At 31.3% G+C, this 17,724-nt stretch overlaps 3 protein-coding genes across 4 annotated transcripts; all 3 read left to right on the top strand.

The window, feature by feature from the left end:
• Positions 1-96: 96 nt before the first annotated feature.
• LOC143183171 (phospholipase A1-like) lies at positions 97-3,762 on the top strand. Its single transcript, XM_076384636.1, has 7 exons — positions 97-180; positions 276-366; positions 482-629; positions 822-949; positions 2,218-2,528; positions 3,012-3,114; positions 3,196-3,762. The coding sequence occupies exons 1-7, from the start codon at positions 102-104 to the stop codon at positions 3,323-3,325; spliced, it is 990 nt and encodes a 329-aa protein (XP_076240751.1). The 5' UTR covers positions 97-101; the 3' UTR covers positions 3,326-3,762.
• A 266-nt stretch (positions 3,763-4,028) lies between these two features.
• Positions 4,029-6,052, top strand: Noi (splicing factor 3a subunit 3 noi). The gene is made up of 2 exons (XM_076384355.1): positions 4,029-4,406; positions 4,486-6,052. The coding sequence occupies exons 1-2, from the start codon at positions 4,194-4,196 to the stop codon at positions 5,776-5,778; spliced, it is 1,506 nt and encodes a 501-aa protein (XP_076240470.1). The 5' UTR covers positions 4,029-4,193; the 3' UTR covers positions 5,779-6,052.
• Positions 6,053-7,259: 1,207 nt separating this feature from the next.
• Positions 7,260-17,673, top strand: Mon2 (Mon2 homolog, regulator of endosome-to-Golgi trafficking). Of its 2 annotated transcripts, none has more exons than XM_076385384.1 (24): positions 7,260-7,748; positions 8,374-8,505; positions 8,600-8,782; positions 8,901-9,137; positions 9,208-9,333; positions 9,414-9,611; positions 9,740-9,992; positions 10,060-10,213; positions 10,288-10,530; positions 10,616-10,902; positions 10,966-11,336; positions 11,407-11,795; positions 12,544-12,706; positions 13,118-13,265; positions 13,367-13,620; positions 13,696-13,830; positions 13,901-14,151; positions 14,249-14,411; positions 14,485-14,628; positions 14,712-15,025; positions 15,123-15,307; positions 15,468-15,711; positions 16,100-16,176; positions 16,271-17,673. In XM_076385384.1, exons 1-24 carry the CDS (start codon positions 7,629-7,631, stop codon positions 16,435-16,437), a joined length of 4,938 nt encoding a protein of 1,645 aa, XP_076241499.1. In that variant the 5' UTR covers positions 7,260-7,628; the 3' UTR covers positions 16,438-17,673. The 2 variants fall into 2 exon arrangements, with proteins under 2 accessions (XP_076241499.1, XP_076241498.1); XM_076385383.1 differs by having other exon boundaries at positions 16,094-16,176.
• Positions 17,674-17,724: the final 51 nt, after the last annotated feature.

The raw sequence follows: 17,724 nt of genomic DNA, 5'->3' as shown, positions 1-17,724 counted from the left end.
TATTGTACAGGTATATATATACGGAAAAAAGTAAAAACATTGCATTAATACTTTACTTACTTAGTAAACTAGTAATTATAGTTTCCAAGATCATAAACTCCATGATGCAGATTATGAGTAAATATACAGCTGCTGTCATTTTAATATTGTCCTTTTTTATAATCTGTTCACTTTGTCAAGGTATGTATGTAAGACAGAAAATCTGATTTAATTATACAAGAACTTATTAATGTACAAAAAGTAATATTTTTGTTTGAATATGAAAAATAATACAGATGAGAGTACAACTAAAAGCAACAGTGTTCTTGGTGCAATCCCAAGTTGTGTGTTTGGTGTGAAAACAATATCGTACTATTTGTACACAAGGTTACGTATTTTCGGCTCTTTCTCCTTTTTTTAAAAGAATTCTAAATATTTTACAGTACATTGATAAAATAATGTAATGTAATTTTTAATAGTTTATTGTAATTTCACATTGCAGAGATATGCCACTCGGAAAAGTAGTCCATATGAACGATGATGATATACCCTTACACAAAAACAGAAACGTTGTATTTTGTGTACACGGGTTTGTTGCTGAAGCTAACGACACGGAATTCTTTAACTTAACACGTGCTCTATTACAAAACGTACAATATTTTTCAGTTTACTTAAAATGATTTATACATTTACCTAAATTATAGTATAAGAAAATTTTATAGTGCAGTTTGTCGACTAAGAATTTTCTAATTTTTTAATTTTTATTTATTTATTTACTATCAACGGGCATAGCCCATTTCGAAGTTTGTAAGTACGTTTCAAATTTTCAATCATTTTTGTAGAGCGATATTAACGTTTTCTCTGTGAATTGGGACCAAGCATCCTGTAGCAGTGCACTCAGTCTAACAAACTACCTTGTCTATGGAAGTGCTGTCAAAAACGTTCCTGCAGTTGGTCAGGATGTTGCCGAGTATTGTCTAACAGTCTTTAATTTTTTACATCAGAACAAGTTTTCATCACATCCATCTGCTATCACGAACTATACATATCTGTGGCTATAAGGTAAAATGATCTAACAAAGAATTTGTAAGTAAGTATCCTCCCCCGATTTTCTTCGTTTTCATATATGTTGTTCTACTCGAAAAAGTAAACAACACGTGTTTTTTATATTGATGGTAATTCGGTTTAAAAGGATAAAACATAGTCCAAAAAGTTGAGTATGTAACAATTAAGAAAGGAATTAAGAAATTAAGTAATTAGAATTTCTTGTGAAAATACCGAATTCTCTTGAATTGTAATATGTGTCTACAATATTTCTCGGTGTGTAGTGAACTGGAGAAAATAAGTTTCCCCTAAATATAGTATTTAGATATTTCAGATTCTACTGATCGTGAAAATCTAAAGTAGTATCTTACTGTATTTCAACGCCATTATAATCATTTATATTCAATTATAAGATACTTTCAAAACTCTGCTTTAATTGAAAGAGGAAATACCCCTTGCCACTTCTCACCAGTTTTCGGGATACATTCGTATAATAATTTTATTGGAAAATTTCGCGATCATTCTAGACACATCTTATAATTCAAGAAAATTCAGTATTTTCATGAGAAATTCCAATTATTCTTGTAACATGCTATACTTTTGGGACTATGTTTCACTCAATTAAACCGAATTACCGCCAACGTAAAAAACCATGTGCCATTTAGTTTTTCAAGTACCACACATATGTGAATCCGAAAAAAATCGGAGACGAATACTTACCCAGTATTCCTCGTAAGTCACATGTTTTTGTTTCCAAGACATTACCGTTTAAAATTTTCAACTCTAATGCTGTTTTATGAACTTATCTTATTAAATCCTTATTTTTAAGTAAATATACTCTTTCAATGCCCTTTCTTTCTTCTGAAAATATAAATTCTATATTCTAGATCTCAATTAAGGAATTAATTCGAATGTTTTGAAAATGTGACATAGATCGTTTTGTCTTAAGCTAGGTAACTTTTGACCGGACAACTGAGTTGATCAACTTTAAGTTGATCAAAATTGTCGATTTAACTTTGTTGAAATTGAGTTTACATAGACAATTTTGAGTAACTTCAAGTTGATCAACTCAGTTGCCCGACCATAAATTGCCTAATATAAACGTAACTTTATAGCCACAGATATCACAAATATTCTATTTATGCATCGAATTATTTCTTTTCACTATTCCTAATGCAAACAAATATTTTATAGATTCTCTATGATGTTGGCAAAAAAGTACGGTGTAGCTTTGAATGAGATTGTGCTAATCGGACACAGTCTCGGCGCTCATGTAGTAGGATTTGCAGGAAAATATGTTCAAAAAAAGGCAAAGACAACGTATGCGCACATTTTGGGTCTCGATCCTGCGGCGCCCGCTTACCTCGGGCAGAGTTGTAGACATAGACTTTGTAAACGGGATGCACGCTTTGTGACAGCTCTTCATACATCACTTCTAGTGGGCTATCGCCCTGCAATTGGTACAGATGACTTCTATTTTAACGGTGGTATTAATCAACCAGGATGTAAGTACACTACAATTAATTACAAATTACATCTTTCATTACATCTAAATCTTTTGCAAAATATGAACAAAATTTATTTAGATATGTACATTCCTCAAAATTAATGGAAAAAAACCTGAATTTTGTATCTTTAATAGTTTCGGAGATATCAATCCAAACGTGAAGGCAGTTGTAAAAATCGACAAAAACTGTAAACTTTAGGGGCTTGTATTTCTTAAATAATTTCGAAATTATCAAAATGATGACTTAATCTTTCTTAATTGCATATGAACTACAATATATTTGAATATCATTAAAATCCCTGACATCGAGATAAAAATTGCTTAACCAGACAACAATACTTATTGTTAATATATTAACTAGGGTAGGGACGGAATTAGGCACAGGGACGATATTTGGCACCGTTACCGTATTCATAAATCAATTGATCTATTTAAGTATCTTTCGGAACAAGAAGGGTGCATAATTTCTTTTGTATTACAGGTCAGAACCCGTCTTGTGATCACACTAGAGCCATAACGTACACAATAATTTCTATAAATTCTCCGAAATGCTATCTTGGAGTACGCTGGAAACTCGATTCACTGTAAGCTTATGTACTTTTACATTGTTTGTATACTTGAAATCTATTGTCAATATATCCTAATATGATCATTATTTATTTCAGTTTTGTTCCAAACTCAAATCAATGTACTGAGAATACTTGTTCGTATGTTGGATTACAGACGCCAGAGGAACCTGCGACAGGAGTGTTTTATGTACAAATAACTAACGACAAACCATACTGTACCGCATAAGCTTGTTGCATGAATCGCTCGCTCGCTCAATCTTACACTGAATTTAAAAATAATTTTCCTTTCTCTTTGGACTTAGAAATAATAGAATAGCTTTAAAAAAGAAATGTAATAACTTTTAATAACTTTTAATAATTCAAAAATTAACTTTTAATGAAGTTACTGAAATTGGTGAGGCGGCTCCTTTGCTGCATAATTACCAAATAAAAATTATATACACTAATAATATGTATAAATTAGAACTGGAAATTGGTTCCGGCTAATTCCAAAATTAAAACCACACTTATCAGCATGGGTTTACTCAGACCGTTATGAAACTTAACGCGTGTCGAGTAGTACTTACTAGAACTTATTAATCTATAAGTGTTTCTGTACATACCTGTATAGATAAATATCTATAACAAATTATAATAAATTAGAATGGTTTGATTTGAATTAAATTCGGGATTTAATCGAACATAGTAGACAACCTAATAGCAATAATGTCCCTACTTACCCATAGTGGGAAACATATTATCACCAACTTAAAGGCGAGAGTTACAACAAACTACATAGATTATGATATGATTAAATACATCAAAGAGGATTAGATCTAATCCTTTTTGAAATACATATAAAAAACATGGTGATAATAACCAATTATATATTAATGACTATTATCACGTAGTATTTTCATTACTATTTAAGTTTTCATGAACGTATTTTTTCCTCCATCATGTTTTCCAGTCTAATTCTTGACAAAGCGACAATTTTACTTGAGGATTAGCCACAGAGCGATACAAAATTATTTTCATGTGAAAATTAGCATCATAACCTCGATATAAATGTCAACTGGTTTATAGATCCAATTGTTTTCATACCAATTAAAAAAATGGAAACGATATTAGAACAGCAGCGACGGTATCACGAAGAACGAGAAAGATTAATGGACGCAATGGTTAAAGAAATGCTTTATAAGAAGCCTGGACATAGAGAAAGCATAAATTCTGAACATCGATTGAAAATGCTGCTCGATCAGTATATGGATAGTACTATGCACTTACAGGATTTGTACGAGGATAAAGATGGGCAAAGAAAAGAAGAAGTATATTAATTATTGTCTGTTTTTCATTTTAGTATATATTATACATGTGTAATTAATGTAATGTAATTACTTTGCTTAGGTACAAGCACTCTCTGGGCCAAATGAATTCTCAGAGTTCTACACTCGTTTGAAATCCATAAAGGAATTTTATAGACGGCATCCTAATGAGATAAGTATACCAATGTCTGTTGAATTTGAGGAATTAGCCAAAATGAGAGAAAATCCCACAGAAGAACTTTCGAATCTGGTTGAATTTACAGACGAAGAAGGATATGGAAAGTATCTTGATTTACATGAATGTTATGAAAAATACATTAATCTGAAAGGAATAGAAAAGATAGACTATATCACATATTTATCAACTTTTGATCATTTATTTGATATACCAAGAGAAAGAAAAAATGCTGAGTATCAACGATACATAGAGTCTTTACTAGAATATTTAACGGATTATTTAAGTAGAGTTAGACCACTACTTGACTTGACTTCGGAGTTACAGGAAGCTATGAAAGAATTTGAAACACAGTGGGAAAATAATACATTTCCAGGATGGCCGAAAGAAACTGGTAGTGCTTTAACTCATGTGGGTGCTCATTTAGAACTTTCTGCTTTTTCTTCTTGGGAGGAACTTGCTTCTCTTGGATTAGATAGATTAAAATCTGCTTTAATGGCTCTGGGTTTAAAGTGTGGTGGCACGCTTGAAGAAAGGGCTCAAAGACTTTTTAGTACAAAAGGAGAGGCTTCTTTGGACCCAAATTTATTAGCAAAAAATAACAGAAATAGAAAATCAGGGAAAGGGAGAAATTCTGAAAAACAAAAAGAGATAGCTTGTTTGGAAGCTCAAGTATACAGACTTGCAGAACTGGTATCTACTCAGCGAGTAGCCACAAAGGAAAATGTTCAAAGAAAACAAGCTCGAACAGAAGGTGAACGTGGAGATTCTGATGCAGAGGCCAGTGCTAGTGAATCGGAAGAAGAAGATGACAATGAAATCCCTTATAATCCTAAAAATCTTCCTCTTGGATGGGATGGCAAACCCATACCATATTGGTTATACAAATTACATGGTTTAAATATTAGTTATAATTGTGAAATATGTGGAAACTTTACATATAAAGGACCAAAAGCTTTCCAAAGGCACTTTGCAGAATGGAGACATGCTCATGGAATGCGTTGTCTTGGTATTCCAAATACTGCACATTTTGCTAATGTCACGCAAATAGAAGATGCCCTAGCTCTATGGGAAAAATTAAAAGCCCAAAAACAAGCAGAACGCTGGCAACCAGAACAGGAAGAAGAATTTGAAGATTCCCTTGGGAATGTAGTTAATCGTAAAACATATGAGGATTTAAAGAGACAAGGTCTACTGTAAAAATTACTCCTAGAACTACTTAAGTACAGATTCGGTTCTTCTCTTGTCACCTTTTGTATATTACAGTGTATTACTGATAATATTCTATCTTAAAATAAATCTAATATTAAATAAACACCTTCAACTTTAATTTAGCATGAGTTATGAAAAAATTAGCAGTTAATTGGTTGATTTATTTGTTATAATACAATTAGCAATCATGTATCAAATAACATTGATTGTTCAGATCTCACCATAAGTGTATACTACAATACAGAGACCTATTTATACCATATTTCATTCACTATATCCTTTTATGCAGAAACTACTTTTTATATTTTCTTGTTATTATATTTGCAAAGCAACTGCTATTACTAAACAAATAACAAGAAGAGTTTGTAATTTATATAATTATGTAAAAAGACCTAAACATTTAACTTGAATTAATGAAATGTACTTGACTAAATTTTAACCCTTCGTCTACAACTTAGGGGGTCATTTACGACCCAGAATATTTTTAGTTAAGTAGTTAGATATATTTTAATTTAAATACATGCAAAGTTACAGGATTGATAGATGGATTTTTGTGTCTCATAACAATGTCTTGAAAAAGTACCGACTTTCAAGTATAACAATAAACAGTGTTTTTCAAAGCTACCAAAATTTGGACGACTTTTTCCATATACTGCGCGCTAAGAGAATTTCGTAAAAATTTCCGCCAAGACTAAAATAATTTTTTTAAACCAGCTTGCAATTTACCTGTTGAATGACGCGGCTCTATAACAAACATTAGTGTGATTCATACATAAATAACGTAGCTTGTAATGTGTTAAAGAACACTCAAAATTGAATATTTGTTAAATTAAAAATGATTAAGAGACATACATTCAAACTGATTTAAGCTTGTCATCTAGTGACAGCACAGCTACGCGCGCATGGCGCTGTAAGCTGCACCATAAAATTTTGTATCATAGATAGGAATGTGCTCAAGGAATTGAAGACTGTGCTATGAAATCTGATGCCTGTAGATGGGAATATGGAAATGCTTTTCTTCGTAGCGTCTCTAGGGTACAAAAATTAAGTGAGGAAGTAATTTTGTTGGTGTAATTCCGTTAATCGGCGTTATCTATTTTGTAAACAATTACTGTTTTATTTTACTTATAAGAAAACTTTCGAATTTAAAAGATTCATATACATAAAAGTTTTTGTACTGACAAGTCATTTTACAAAAAGTTTAATAAAAATATCATAACATGAAATCAATTTCAACTCTTCAGAGTTTGAAAATTAGCGCGACAAACACTAATTTATAAAAATGACTGAAAACTTTTTTAACATGTATCATTTTGATAAATTTATAGAACTTTAAATAATATACTGTTCATATTATTGCGTATGAGCTACCACTCTAAATTGTGGAGTGCTTTAAGTTTAATGTCAGAATACGATTTGCGACACAACTTACCAGCAGTTACTAGCACCACTTGGCACCAACTAAGCGCCATTGCATGCCACGGTTTATTATTTACTTAAATTGTGATACAACTAAAATGCGAATAACTGATAGTCGTGAAAATACATACACGACTATTAAGAAATTTTCACCGAGAGATCGATAATACTTTTAAACGATCATTATAAACTCCGTTCTCAAAATGACGTAAGTTCGAAATGTTTGAGAGTAAAAATCTCAATAGATTGTCGTCTGTCCGTTGTCATTTGTAATAATCGGCATGGAACTTGCCAACTCAGCTGCAGTCAGATAGACACGAAATCTGTTACGACAGTATGCACTTTTTAATAAACTGTTTATAATTTGTAACAATGAGATAGATTTTTATGGTAACACCGTAAAAAAGGACTGCAATACGATGGCGAGTGCAGCTGTCGGACTTAACCCGGAAAATACTTCGAAATTTTTGGAGTCATTGCAAGCTGATTTGAAGGCCCTTGCCTCTGAGACGAAGAAGAAATACCCACTAATCAAAGAAGTACGTTCACTCTACTGGCTTTTAAATAAATACATATGTTATAATGAATACTGTTTAATAAAAAGTGTTAGGTTAGCTTGCTAATTTGAGTTGCAGTTTTTTAGGAAATTATTGTATAAGTTAATAACTTTCAGAAGTAAAAATTTATCTTCAGTCATTTTTAATATGTGTTACAAATAAAATTTTAAGAAATATAATTATGTAGTAAAATATACATATATTGTATATATGAGCCATTCACAAGTCAAAATGATTAACTCCACTTTTTGAATTCTTTAAAAGTTTAGTGTCAAAGTACTTCATTGATGCTTAACTTTTTATATTTAAAATAAATATAAGTATTTTTGTTTGACAGAATTTACTGATTTGGCAAATAAGTGGCTCACATACATAATATGTGACTTACATGTATAATATTTATCCTTATTTCCAAAGATTTATGATAAATCTTAAAAAATTTATTGAAGTGATGATTGAGTACATATTTTTAGTATTGTATATCAAATATTAGACAAGATGCTAATTATATTTACTTACCTTCTATATGAAATTTTATTTAAAAACAATATTGGCTTCTTAATTCATTAGTTGAAATCAATATTAATATATTTGAATTTTATTACAGTCATGTGAAGAAGGTATTACAAAAATTAGAACAGCTTCAAGTACTTCAGGTGCTCCTATTTATTACATTGTCAATCAAATTTTATATCCTTTGGTTCAAGGCTGTGAAAGTAAAGACATAAAAATTATTAAGGTATGTACAAAATAACAAAGTACTACTATATTGATTTTAATTTATATTGCAATTTTATTTTCTTACTTTATAACTTTTTTATTATGTATTTCAGACCTGTTTAAGCATAATGCAAAGGCTAATCACTCAACAAGCTGTTGATCAAAAAGGTGCTCGTTACATTACGGATGCATTATGGATGTTGATGGAATCAGGAATAGAAGAAGTTAAAGTGTTACAAACTGTAACATTATTACTGACAAGTAATACTGTTGTACATAGTGAAACACTTGCAAGGGTAATCATTTCTATTATGCAATTAAAAATTACAATTTCATTAACAACTATCGAAGTGAATTTAATACAATTTATCATTCATTTCATGTATGTTATAAGATGCAATATATAATTTTCAGAATCTTGTACTTTGCTTTCGTTTACATTTTACAAAAGATTCTACAACAATTAATACAGCTGGAGCCACAGTAAGACAATTAGTATCATTAGTGTTTGAGCGTGTTGTTGCTGAAGATGAACAAAATCCTGATATTGAAGATTCTGATGAAATAAATTTGGAGGAACTGAAAATTCCTACCAATCAGGCTCCTAAAGGATTAGGGTCATGTGCTGCTGATGCATATTTAATGTTTCAAGTAAGAATATTTAAATGTTTTATTAAAGTATTTAGTAAAATTAAATTATAAATTGTAAAATCTTTTCTAGGATTTAGTGCAATTAGTGAATGCAGATCAACCTTATTGGTTAATTGGCATTACTGAAATGACACGTACATTTGGATTGGAATTGCTAGAATCCGTTCTAACAAATTTCTCATCAGTATTTTTTAAGGTATTTTAAATCGTATCTTTTATATTTGACTATAAAGTTTAATTAAAGTAAATGAAAAATTTTCAATTTGATATTTTCAGCATCCAGAATTTAGCTTCTTATTAAAAGAAAGAGTTTGTGCTCTTGTAATTAAGCTTTTTTCGCCTAACATCAAATATCGTAATTCTGTTCCGGCATCGTTACAACAAGCTACACCTTTGGATAAACCTTATTTTCCTATTAGCATGAGACTTCTCAGAGTTGTTTCTATTTTAATACAAAAATATCATTCTCTTTTGGTAAGCAATATTTTTAGTATTTAATGAGTGAAAAATATTTGTCATGTTTCGTATAATATATATTTATGACTATCATACAAATAATAAAAGTGTAACACTTGTATCTGTATTATTGCATATTTTTTTAGGTGACAGAATGTGAAATATTTCTATCTTTAATTGTTAAATTTTTGGATCCCGATAAACCAACATGGCAGAGAGCTTTAGCATTAGAGGTTTTGCATAAAATGACAGTACAAGCTGATCTTCTTACCAACTTCTGCGAATGTTATGATTTAAAACCTCATGCAACCAACATTTTCCAAGATATTGTCAATAGTTTAGGTGCTTATGTGCATAGTCTTTTTGTTAATCCTCAAATGATGAATCAAACCAATATGGGTAAGATTTATTTCGTTCCTGACAATAAAATATTAAGTTAAAAAATGTTAATCTCATGATAATATAGCAACAGGTACATCGATACCACAAAATACTACATCCCCATTATTTACGGGAATGCCAATAGGACCTGGTGTCTCACCTCAGCCTGGTTTTTATTCACGCGGTATCTGGTTGCCAGTAGTTGCAACGTTCACAAGTGGTCAAGCTAAATCCACATAGTAAGTGCATTATCGTTATTTATAACTAAATCATCGATAAAAACATTATTCTCCTAATCTAATGATATTTTCAGTTTGGATATGCTCGATAAAGTGGAGCCACCACAGATACCAATCGGTTATGGGATTAGTATAGCTTATGCGTGTTTATTAGACATTATACGTTCTATTGCTCTTGCTATTAACGGCTCCAGCGAAGTTGTAACCGGAAATCAAACTTACAAACCAAGTGAAGCTGAACGAAAGCTTCACACTCAACTTATCAACTCCAGTTGGTGTGGTTTATTAGCAGCATTAAGTCCTCTCATTGATGCCAGGTAAGATTTGTTAATATTTGCACTTAATAGTATACTTAGAATGTTTTATGTCTAAAAATAATAAATGTTTTATTATCATTATTAGTACTGATGAATCCGCAACGGAAAACGTACTGAAAGCAATTCAAACTTTTGCGTCACTATGTGGCCAGTTGGATTTGCAAACTCCTCGCGACGCTTTCATTACCGCAATATGTAAAGCATCGTTACCACCTCATTACGCATTGACTGTGCTATATAACGCTCCCCAAGGCATACCGAGTGCAAGACAACAAGAATCCACTCAATATAATTTAACTATTGGTGAACCTGATTACAGACAACAAGTGGTAGCCGTCGGTACTCCATTACCTACTGCATCTTTACCAGTTGGTATGTTGAAAAAATTATTTCTAATAGATGTAAACAATGCATAATTATATTATATTTATGTAGGTGCACACCAAGGTCCTGTTATGTTAACAGCGAAGAATTTACAATGCATGCGTGCGTTGCTATCACTCGCTCACTGCCATGGTAGCATTCTTGGCGGTGCATGGCACTTGGTACTCACGACATTGCAGCACCTCGTTTGGATACTTGGATTAAAACCTTCGACAGGAGGATCTTTAAAAGCTGGTAGAACTGCTGCAGATCCAAATGCAGTACTTACAAATGCAGTTATGGCAGATTTGCCTGTACTTAGTGCTATGCTTAGCAGACTTTTTGAGAGTAGTCAACATTTGGATGATGTAGCGTTGCATCATCTGATAGATGCACTTTGTAAACTAAGTCACGAAGCTATGGAGTTGGCTTATTCTAATAGGGTAAGTATAAAAATATTTTGTTGTACATATTATATTTTGTATTTACATATATATTGTATTTCTTTATTAGGAACCATCGTTGTTCGCCGTAGCGAAACTTTTAGAAACTGGTTTGGTAAATTTACCTAGAGTAGAAGTTTTGTGGAGACCATTAACAAATCACTTACTAGAAGTTTGCCAACATCCACACATTCGTATGAGAGAATGGGGAGTTGAAGCTATTACATACCTTGTAAAAATGGCGCTTCAACACAAATATCCTCAACCTTTGCGCGATAATCAGAAATTGCAGACTTTACTTCTAGGACCACTATCAGAATTATCTTCGGTACGTCATGGTGATGTAAGGCAACGTCAGCTGGAGTGCGTTTTACAAGTTTTGCATGGCGCAGGAGAAACATTATATCATGGCTGGCCTTTAGTACTTGGTATTATTGGTGCAGTATCAGATCATCATGGGTAAATATCGTTATTAATAATATAATATAAATCAGTGGCATACCTATAGGTAGACTGTTGTGTGCAGTGTACAAGGGCCCAAGGCCAGTGAGGGGCCCACTAGTCCATACATTTTACATTCATAAACTACATATTATTACATTTTTTTGGATCTTTTCTATTATTTATATGTCACTATTTATCGAGTTCTGAAAATCACATTTTAGAAACCAAATAACTTTTAATGTCATTTTTAATGCATCAAACTGTTTGAGAAATATATGAAGAAATTGTATATAGTACCTATATGAAAAACAAATACCAAACAATTATATTGCAATGTCACTTTGGAAACCAACTTGTCACATATAACATGACACTTTAGATAGAATAAGAATAGAAACCACTTTAGTGGCTTCCTTATTAATTAGTAATTTAATAATAATTTTTTATTCAAGTCTACGTTTTACTTGTATAGCAACTATAACGTAAATAATGTGCTTCAATCATATGAAAAAAAGATAGGGTAAGAGGTCCACAAGATTTCTGCACAAGGATTCAGTGATTATTAGCTATGCCACTGATATAAATCTTGATAATAATTTCTTTACCTTAAATTAGTTATAAAACTAATAATTTTTCTTTCCTTTAAATGTTAAAATAATTATAATTATATTAGTTCTGTTTAGTACCTTATATTTAATTTAACTTTATAACATTAAGTAATACATATTATTATAATCCAAAACATATTTTATATGTTTTACAGAGAAGCTTTAGTCAGAATAGCTTTTCAGTGTTTACAACTCGTAGTAACCGACTTTCTACCAGTAATGCCTTGGCGGTGTCTTCCACTATGTGTCGACACAGCTGCTAAATTCGGTTCACAAACGCAAGAATTGAATATTTCACTTACTGCTGTTGGATTAATGGTAAGATAAAATCACACTTAGAGAAAGAATTCAACATTTTGAATTGTTTTAGTGCGCCTTTTTTTCTCTGAAACAGATATAAGAGATCAAAATTTCGTATTACGCGAATTCGGTGACTCTTCGTTAAAACTTTGGATTACAGGCTGCAGAATTCCTTTGGAATATATCAGAGCTGAAAGTCGTGATTAATTAACTTGCATGTAATCGGTTATAGAAGATGTAGAAGTGTCTAAAGTTATTAAAGTCGAAGCCAAAAACGAATGAAATTAAGTAAAGGGCAATGAGGCAATTATAGTTTATTATAAATGCGTTAAACAACAGAAATTTTTTATGTTTTGTATAATATATTAGAATCATAGATTCATGAAGGAAATTTCTTACTCTGATGTTCATAAACGTTTATTTTTTCAGTGGAATATAAGCGATTATTTTTATCAAAATCAAGACAAACTCTGTGTTTCTTTGAAAGGAGATTCATCATCTGTGTTTCCGGACTTTCCCGGTACAACAAACATGCCAGCATTTGATAAACTTTGGATGTGTCTATATGCGAGATTAGGTAGTTTATTTATCTATCATATGTTATGTATAACGATTATGATAAATTCACGTTGCTGTCGTTACCCTCATTTCCTTAATCGTTTTATTTGCGCCTTGAAGGAGACTTGTGCGTGGATCCTCGACCCGCAGTTCGTAAATCAGCCAGTCAAACGTTATTTTCTACAATATCCGCTCACGGTAGTTTGTTACACCAACCAACGTGGCAGGCCGTACTTTGGCAAGTTCTCTTTCCCTTGCTGGATAAAGTAAGGAGTTTATCTAATTCTGCTAGCAGTGAAAAGGTTGATACTAGTGGAAATATACTTATTCATCATAGTAGAAACACAGCACAAAAACAGTGGGCGGAAACGCAGGTAATAATTTACATGGGCATTTACAATTTATATATGTCGCGCAATAAAAAAGATATATGAAACATTATTTTATAGGTACTAACATTGAGTGGTGTTGGAAGAGTATTTAATACAAAGCGCCAACTTTTACAAATGTTGGGAGACTTTCCTAGAGCTTGGTCTCTTTTATTAGAATTCATAGAAAATTCTGCACTCAGTAAAAATAATGAGGTATGTATAAATAAATTATAATCTTTCTGAAAAACATGTGAACTTACTGAATCATATCTTAAATCGACAGGTATCGTTAGCAGCATTAAAATCGTTTCAAGAAATATTGTACCTACAGAAAGGAAGTGATAATAACGAGATAATTCAGTCAAATGATACTGAAGCATTGTGGATTGTTGCATGGCGTGTTTGGCTTAATATCGGAATGGAAAGTACAACACCACCTCAAGAAGGTGAAACAGAACCTTACATACCTTCACAAGCATTTTTAACAGCATTGGTTCACATATTCCCAGCAGTTTTTCAACATATCAGAAATAAGTACGTTTATAATGTTTTTGAAAAATCAAGTTCTCCTAGCAAAAAAAAACTTACACGCAAGAAACAAAATATTATTTCAATTATGATTTTTGTATAGATTCACTGGCCCAGATTTACAAAAACTTTGCACTGTGCTTAAAAATGCAGTCGCAGTTCCAGTACACGGCGAATCAACTCCGTATATCCTACCTACAATGCCAGATGTTGTTCTTACTCATTTACAGGATGGTGTACTCCATTCTATGGAACTTCTTCAAAAGGTATGCAATTTATTTTAGCATTTGTATTTATTTTCTTTCACTTAAAATTAACGCTATAGCAATATTTTCACAGGAGGCACTAAATGGACCTGATAATTTACGAACAATGATAGTTCTAATATTTCTTCAACTTTTAAGTTTTTCAAAGTTAGCATGTGAAGCTCCTACTTATGGTAAAATACCAACGAAACACATTTCTCAAGTCAGAGGAGTATCTGTACGTACATATTTAAGTACTTTTTATGTTGAATATAATTATACATAGACTAATGATGTTGTTTGTTGTCTGTTGCTTTTTAGGCGGATTGGGTAACCATGAATTATGTTCCATTCGGAGAAAAAGCTTTGTCAATGGTCGTCATGTTATATCAAAAAACGGCACATGAAATGGCAGTAATAGATGGACAGGTTTTAATGCACATCATAGAAGCATTACATGTGCCTTTGTCGATGAAGTATGCTTGTCCATCTTCGACAACTTGGAAGTTAGCTGTCACCAGTTTACTTGCTGTACTGCATACTGGTTTACCTTTAGCCAGAAAGTATCCGGAGCAATTTCAAAATATGTGGCCAGAGCTTGCGAATACCTTGGATGACTTTTTGTTCCCAAAAAGGTAATTTCATGTACTAAAGACTAAAACTGTAAGCAAAAAATATCGCATGTTGTTGAAATTAAATTGATTAAATATAATGTTTTCCTGTAAATTATAGTGTATTGAATGCAGAACGTGGCGTTGAGGAAATTCAAGCAGACGAAGCTGTTGATTGTCAAGTTATGGAGCTTTTAAGGGATGAAGTTTTACCGCATTCTCAGCATATACCTCATCAATTTATTTTACGAGTTGTTATGCTTTTAAATAAAGGTTCTATACATTCAGCCACGACAACGAATATTGGTAAGGAAGAGAAACCTCTTTTTACCTTATTTAGAGCACATTCTCTACATATTATCAAGTTCTTTTTACATACAGAAAAATGCATTACTTTTAAATGTGGTAAAAAAACACATATAAATACTATCTTAATTCTATGTTTAGTTTTTATTCGTTTTTACAGAGAACGGTGGTGAAACAAAATTAAGAGAAGAATTCGCAAAAACTTGTTTTGAAACATTGCTGCAATTTTCTCTTTTGGATGGATTAAACAGTGAATCAGAGCATGAAACATCTAAGAATTCTGAAAACGATGAAGGAGGCGTTGCAGGACGATTAGCAGTCACAGCTCTCCTGCATAGATTCCAAGAAGTTCTGCGACGATATATCGAAAACGAAAGGCGAAGTGGAAAATGTCCACTACCTAGGTAATAGTTTTGTTTTTAACTACATATTTTATATTTAAAGGCAATAGAAAATATTATTTGCCTAATCTTTACAGTTTCTTATACATTATGCAGTAGATTACGGATCTTTATGCAAATATAACAAAAATATAAAATATATCTTTAGAAGTATGTAAAACATTAGTAAAACCTGTGTAAGGGTCAATATAATTACACTTTTTGTATTTATTGATGATAACATTTATTTTACATTCAGACCTGTTTTTGTACTCAATTGCTATAAAAATTTTATTTTCCATAAACTTCCGCGGTCTAGTTATTAATATCTGGTATCTTAAAATTTACTTAAAATATAATAGATCTGCCTCTATTTTTAAGTACTTATTATATGAACCTTTTCTAGGTACAGATTGTCAGAAATTTCATTTGTCTTAAAAGCTGTTGCAACACTTGTGGTGTCGTTAAAAAAAGCACCCCCTAACAAAGGTATTTATACATAGAATAATAATTTATTAACTAACTGACAACTAATATTTAAAATTACCATTAACATAAATATATCTTGAATTGTGTATTTTAGTTGAAAAATCAGTATGGGAGCAGCTGATCGGATTGTATCCCTGTTTAGTAGAATGTACAATAGCCACAGCATCTGGACAAGTTTCAAGATCTTTACGGGAAGCTTTGCTGCAATATCACGATCTATTAAGACCACCGATTCACAATTCGACATCAAATGGTGTTTGACCAATGCATTCATTACTTTTAAATCGAAATAACAATATTTGCTACACCACCAAGCATTAAATCTTTTATAATTATGGTTACGTATATGATAAACTTTGTTACAAACTTTAGCATCAAAGTACACGTACAAAAAAAACAAGATGGCTAAGATAAAGCATCAGTGAAAATCTTTCATCTCCGCATGTTTGTCGCTCAAACTTTATGAAACTTTCATTATCGTATAACAAAGATAGATGAATTTAATTTATCTTCATGGTATCAAAGATAAATGAATTTAATTTATCTTTATGATATCAAAGATGAATGAATTTAATTTATCTCTGTTTCTAAAATGTAAACAATTTAATTTTGTATATTACAAAAAATGTCTACAGAATAATAGTTTTTGTTAGTAAATTAACAACGATGTAAAAAATGCATCAGTTTAGCTACTTGAAGCTTTCACAACTTTTGTTTTTCCATATATTTATAGTTGTACAAAACTGTCTTTGAGATTTAAAAATTTCCATTTTAAAAAATGTTTCGAGATACAGAAAAAATGCTACACATGATGTGATATTTATAGGCAGCGAAAACTACGTGTCTTTTTTTTTATATATACATAAATTAGCATTGTTATTTATAATGAACAAAAACTGAAGTAATGTAGTACGGTCTGTCGTTTTTTAATGAAATAGCACTTGACGAACTGTAGCTTTAGAAAGCCGAAGCAAGTATACAAAAATTGTATTAAATATTTAATACGTAAGTGCAAATTCGTTAATTAAAATTTACACAAATGCCATGCTATTGTACATAATGAATGTACAATTTGGCTTTTCTAATATATATTGTAAATAATGAATTAATTGTGATTAAGTAGAGAATACTATAAAAGTCGATTTTATAACTAATATAAAATGATTATTCGTTATTCTTACAATGGTATGGTATCGAAGAACTATTGATATAACGATGTAAATAGCTACACGAAAATTCAATAAAAGTCTGAAATATTTATTGCTATTTTTGTATAGAAACGGTGCCTTTGTAGGTTCTTTGGGCTTTATATTTTTTTATATTTTTGTGAGTTGCAGTTATGCAGCACAAATTTTCCATACATTAAGTTGTATGTAGAGATATACATGTGTGTAATTATAAGTACTAAAACTAATCTTTCATGAATATATTTTATTATTTAGTTACTTATCTGTTTCTCTGTAAATTACACTTAGTCTACGAAACTGTTGTATAGGACTATAAACTTAGAAAAACATATGCTTATATTAATCTATTTCTTTTATTTTA

Source organism: Calliopsis andreniformis, chromosome 9 (genome assembly GCF_051401765.1).
Source record: "Calliopsis andreniformis isolate RMS-2024a chromosome 9, iyCalAndr_principal, whole genome shotgun sequence".
Classification (NCBI taxonomy): domain Eukaryota; kingdom Metazoa; phylum Arthropoda; class Insecta; order Hymenoptera; family Andrenidae; genus Calliopsis; species Calliopsis andreniformis.
Note: the sequence above shows the minus strand (reverse complement) of the source record. Positions and strands in the feature narration are given on the sequence as shown.

Excerpts from the sequence above, each read along its gene's own strand:
- Noi (XM_076384355.1), top strand. The coding sequence starts at position 4,194 with ATGGAAACGATATTAGAACAGCAGCGACGGTATCACGAAGAACGAGAA. Across the intron at positions 4,407-4,485 it reads ATGGGCAAAGAAAAGAAGAA|GTACAAGCACTCTCTGGGCC; the intron begins GTATATTAATTA and ends TACTTTGCTTAG.
- Mon2 (XM_076385383.1), top strand. The coding sequence starts at position 7,629 with ATGGCGAGTGCAGCTGTCGGACTTAACCCGGAAAATACTTCGAAATTT. Across the intron at positions 14,412-14,484 it reads CTATGGAACTTCTTCAAAAG|GAGGCACTAAATGGACCTGA; the intron begins GTATGCAATTTA and ends ATATTTTCACAG. Across the intron at positions 15,712-16,093 it reads GGAAAATGTCCACTACCTAG|GTACAGATTGTCAGAAATTT; the intron begins GTAATAGTTTTG and ends AACCTTTTCTAG.
- LOC143183171 (XM_076384636.1), top strand. The coding sequence starts at position 102 with ATGATGCAGATTATGAGTAAATATACAGCTGCTGTCATTTTAATATTG. Across the intron at positions 181-275 it reads AATCTGTTCACTTTGTCAAG|ATGAGAGTACAACTAAAAGC; the intron begins GTATGTATGTAA and ends AAAATAATACAG. Across the intron at positions 3,115-3,195 it reads CGCTGGAAACTCGATTCACT|TTTTGTTCCAAACTCAAATC; the intron begins GTAAGCTTATGT and ends TATTTATTTCAG.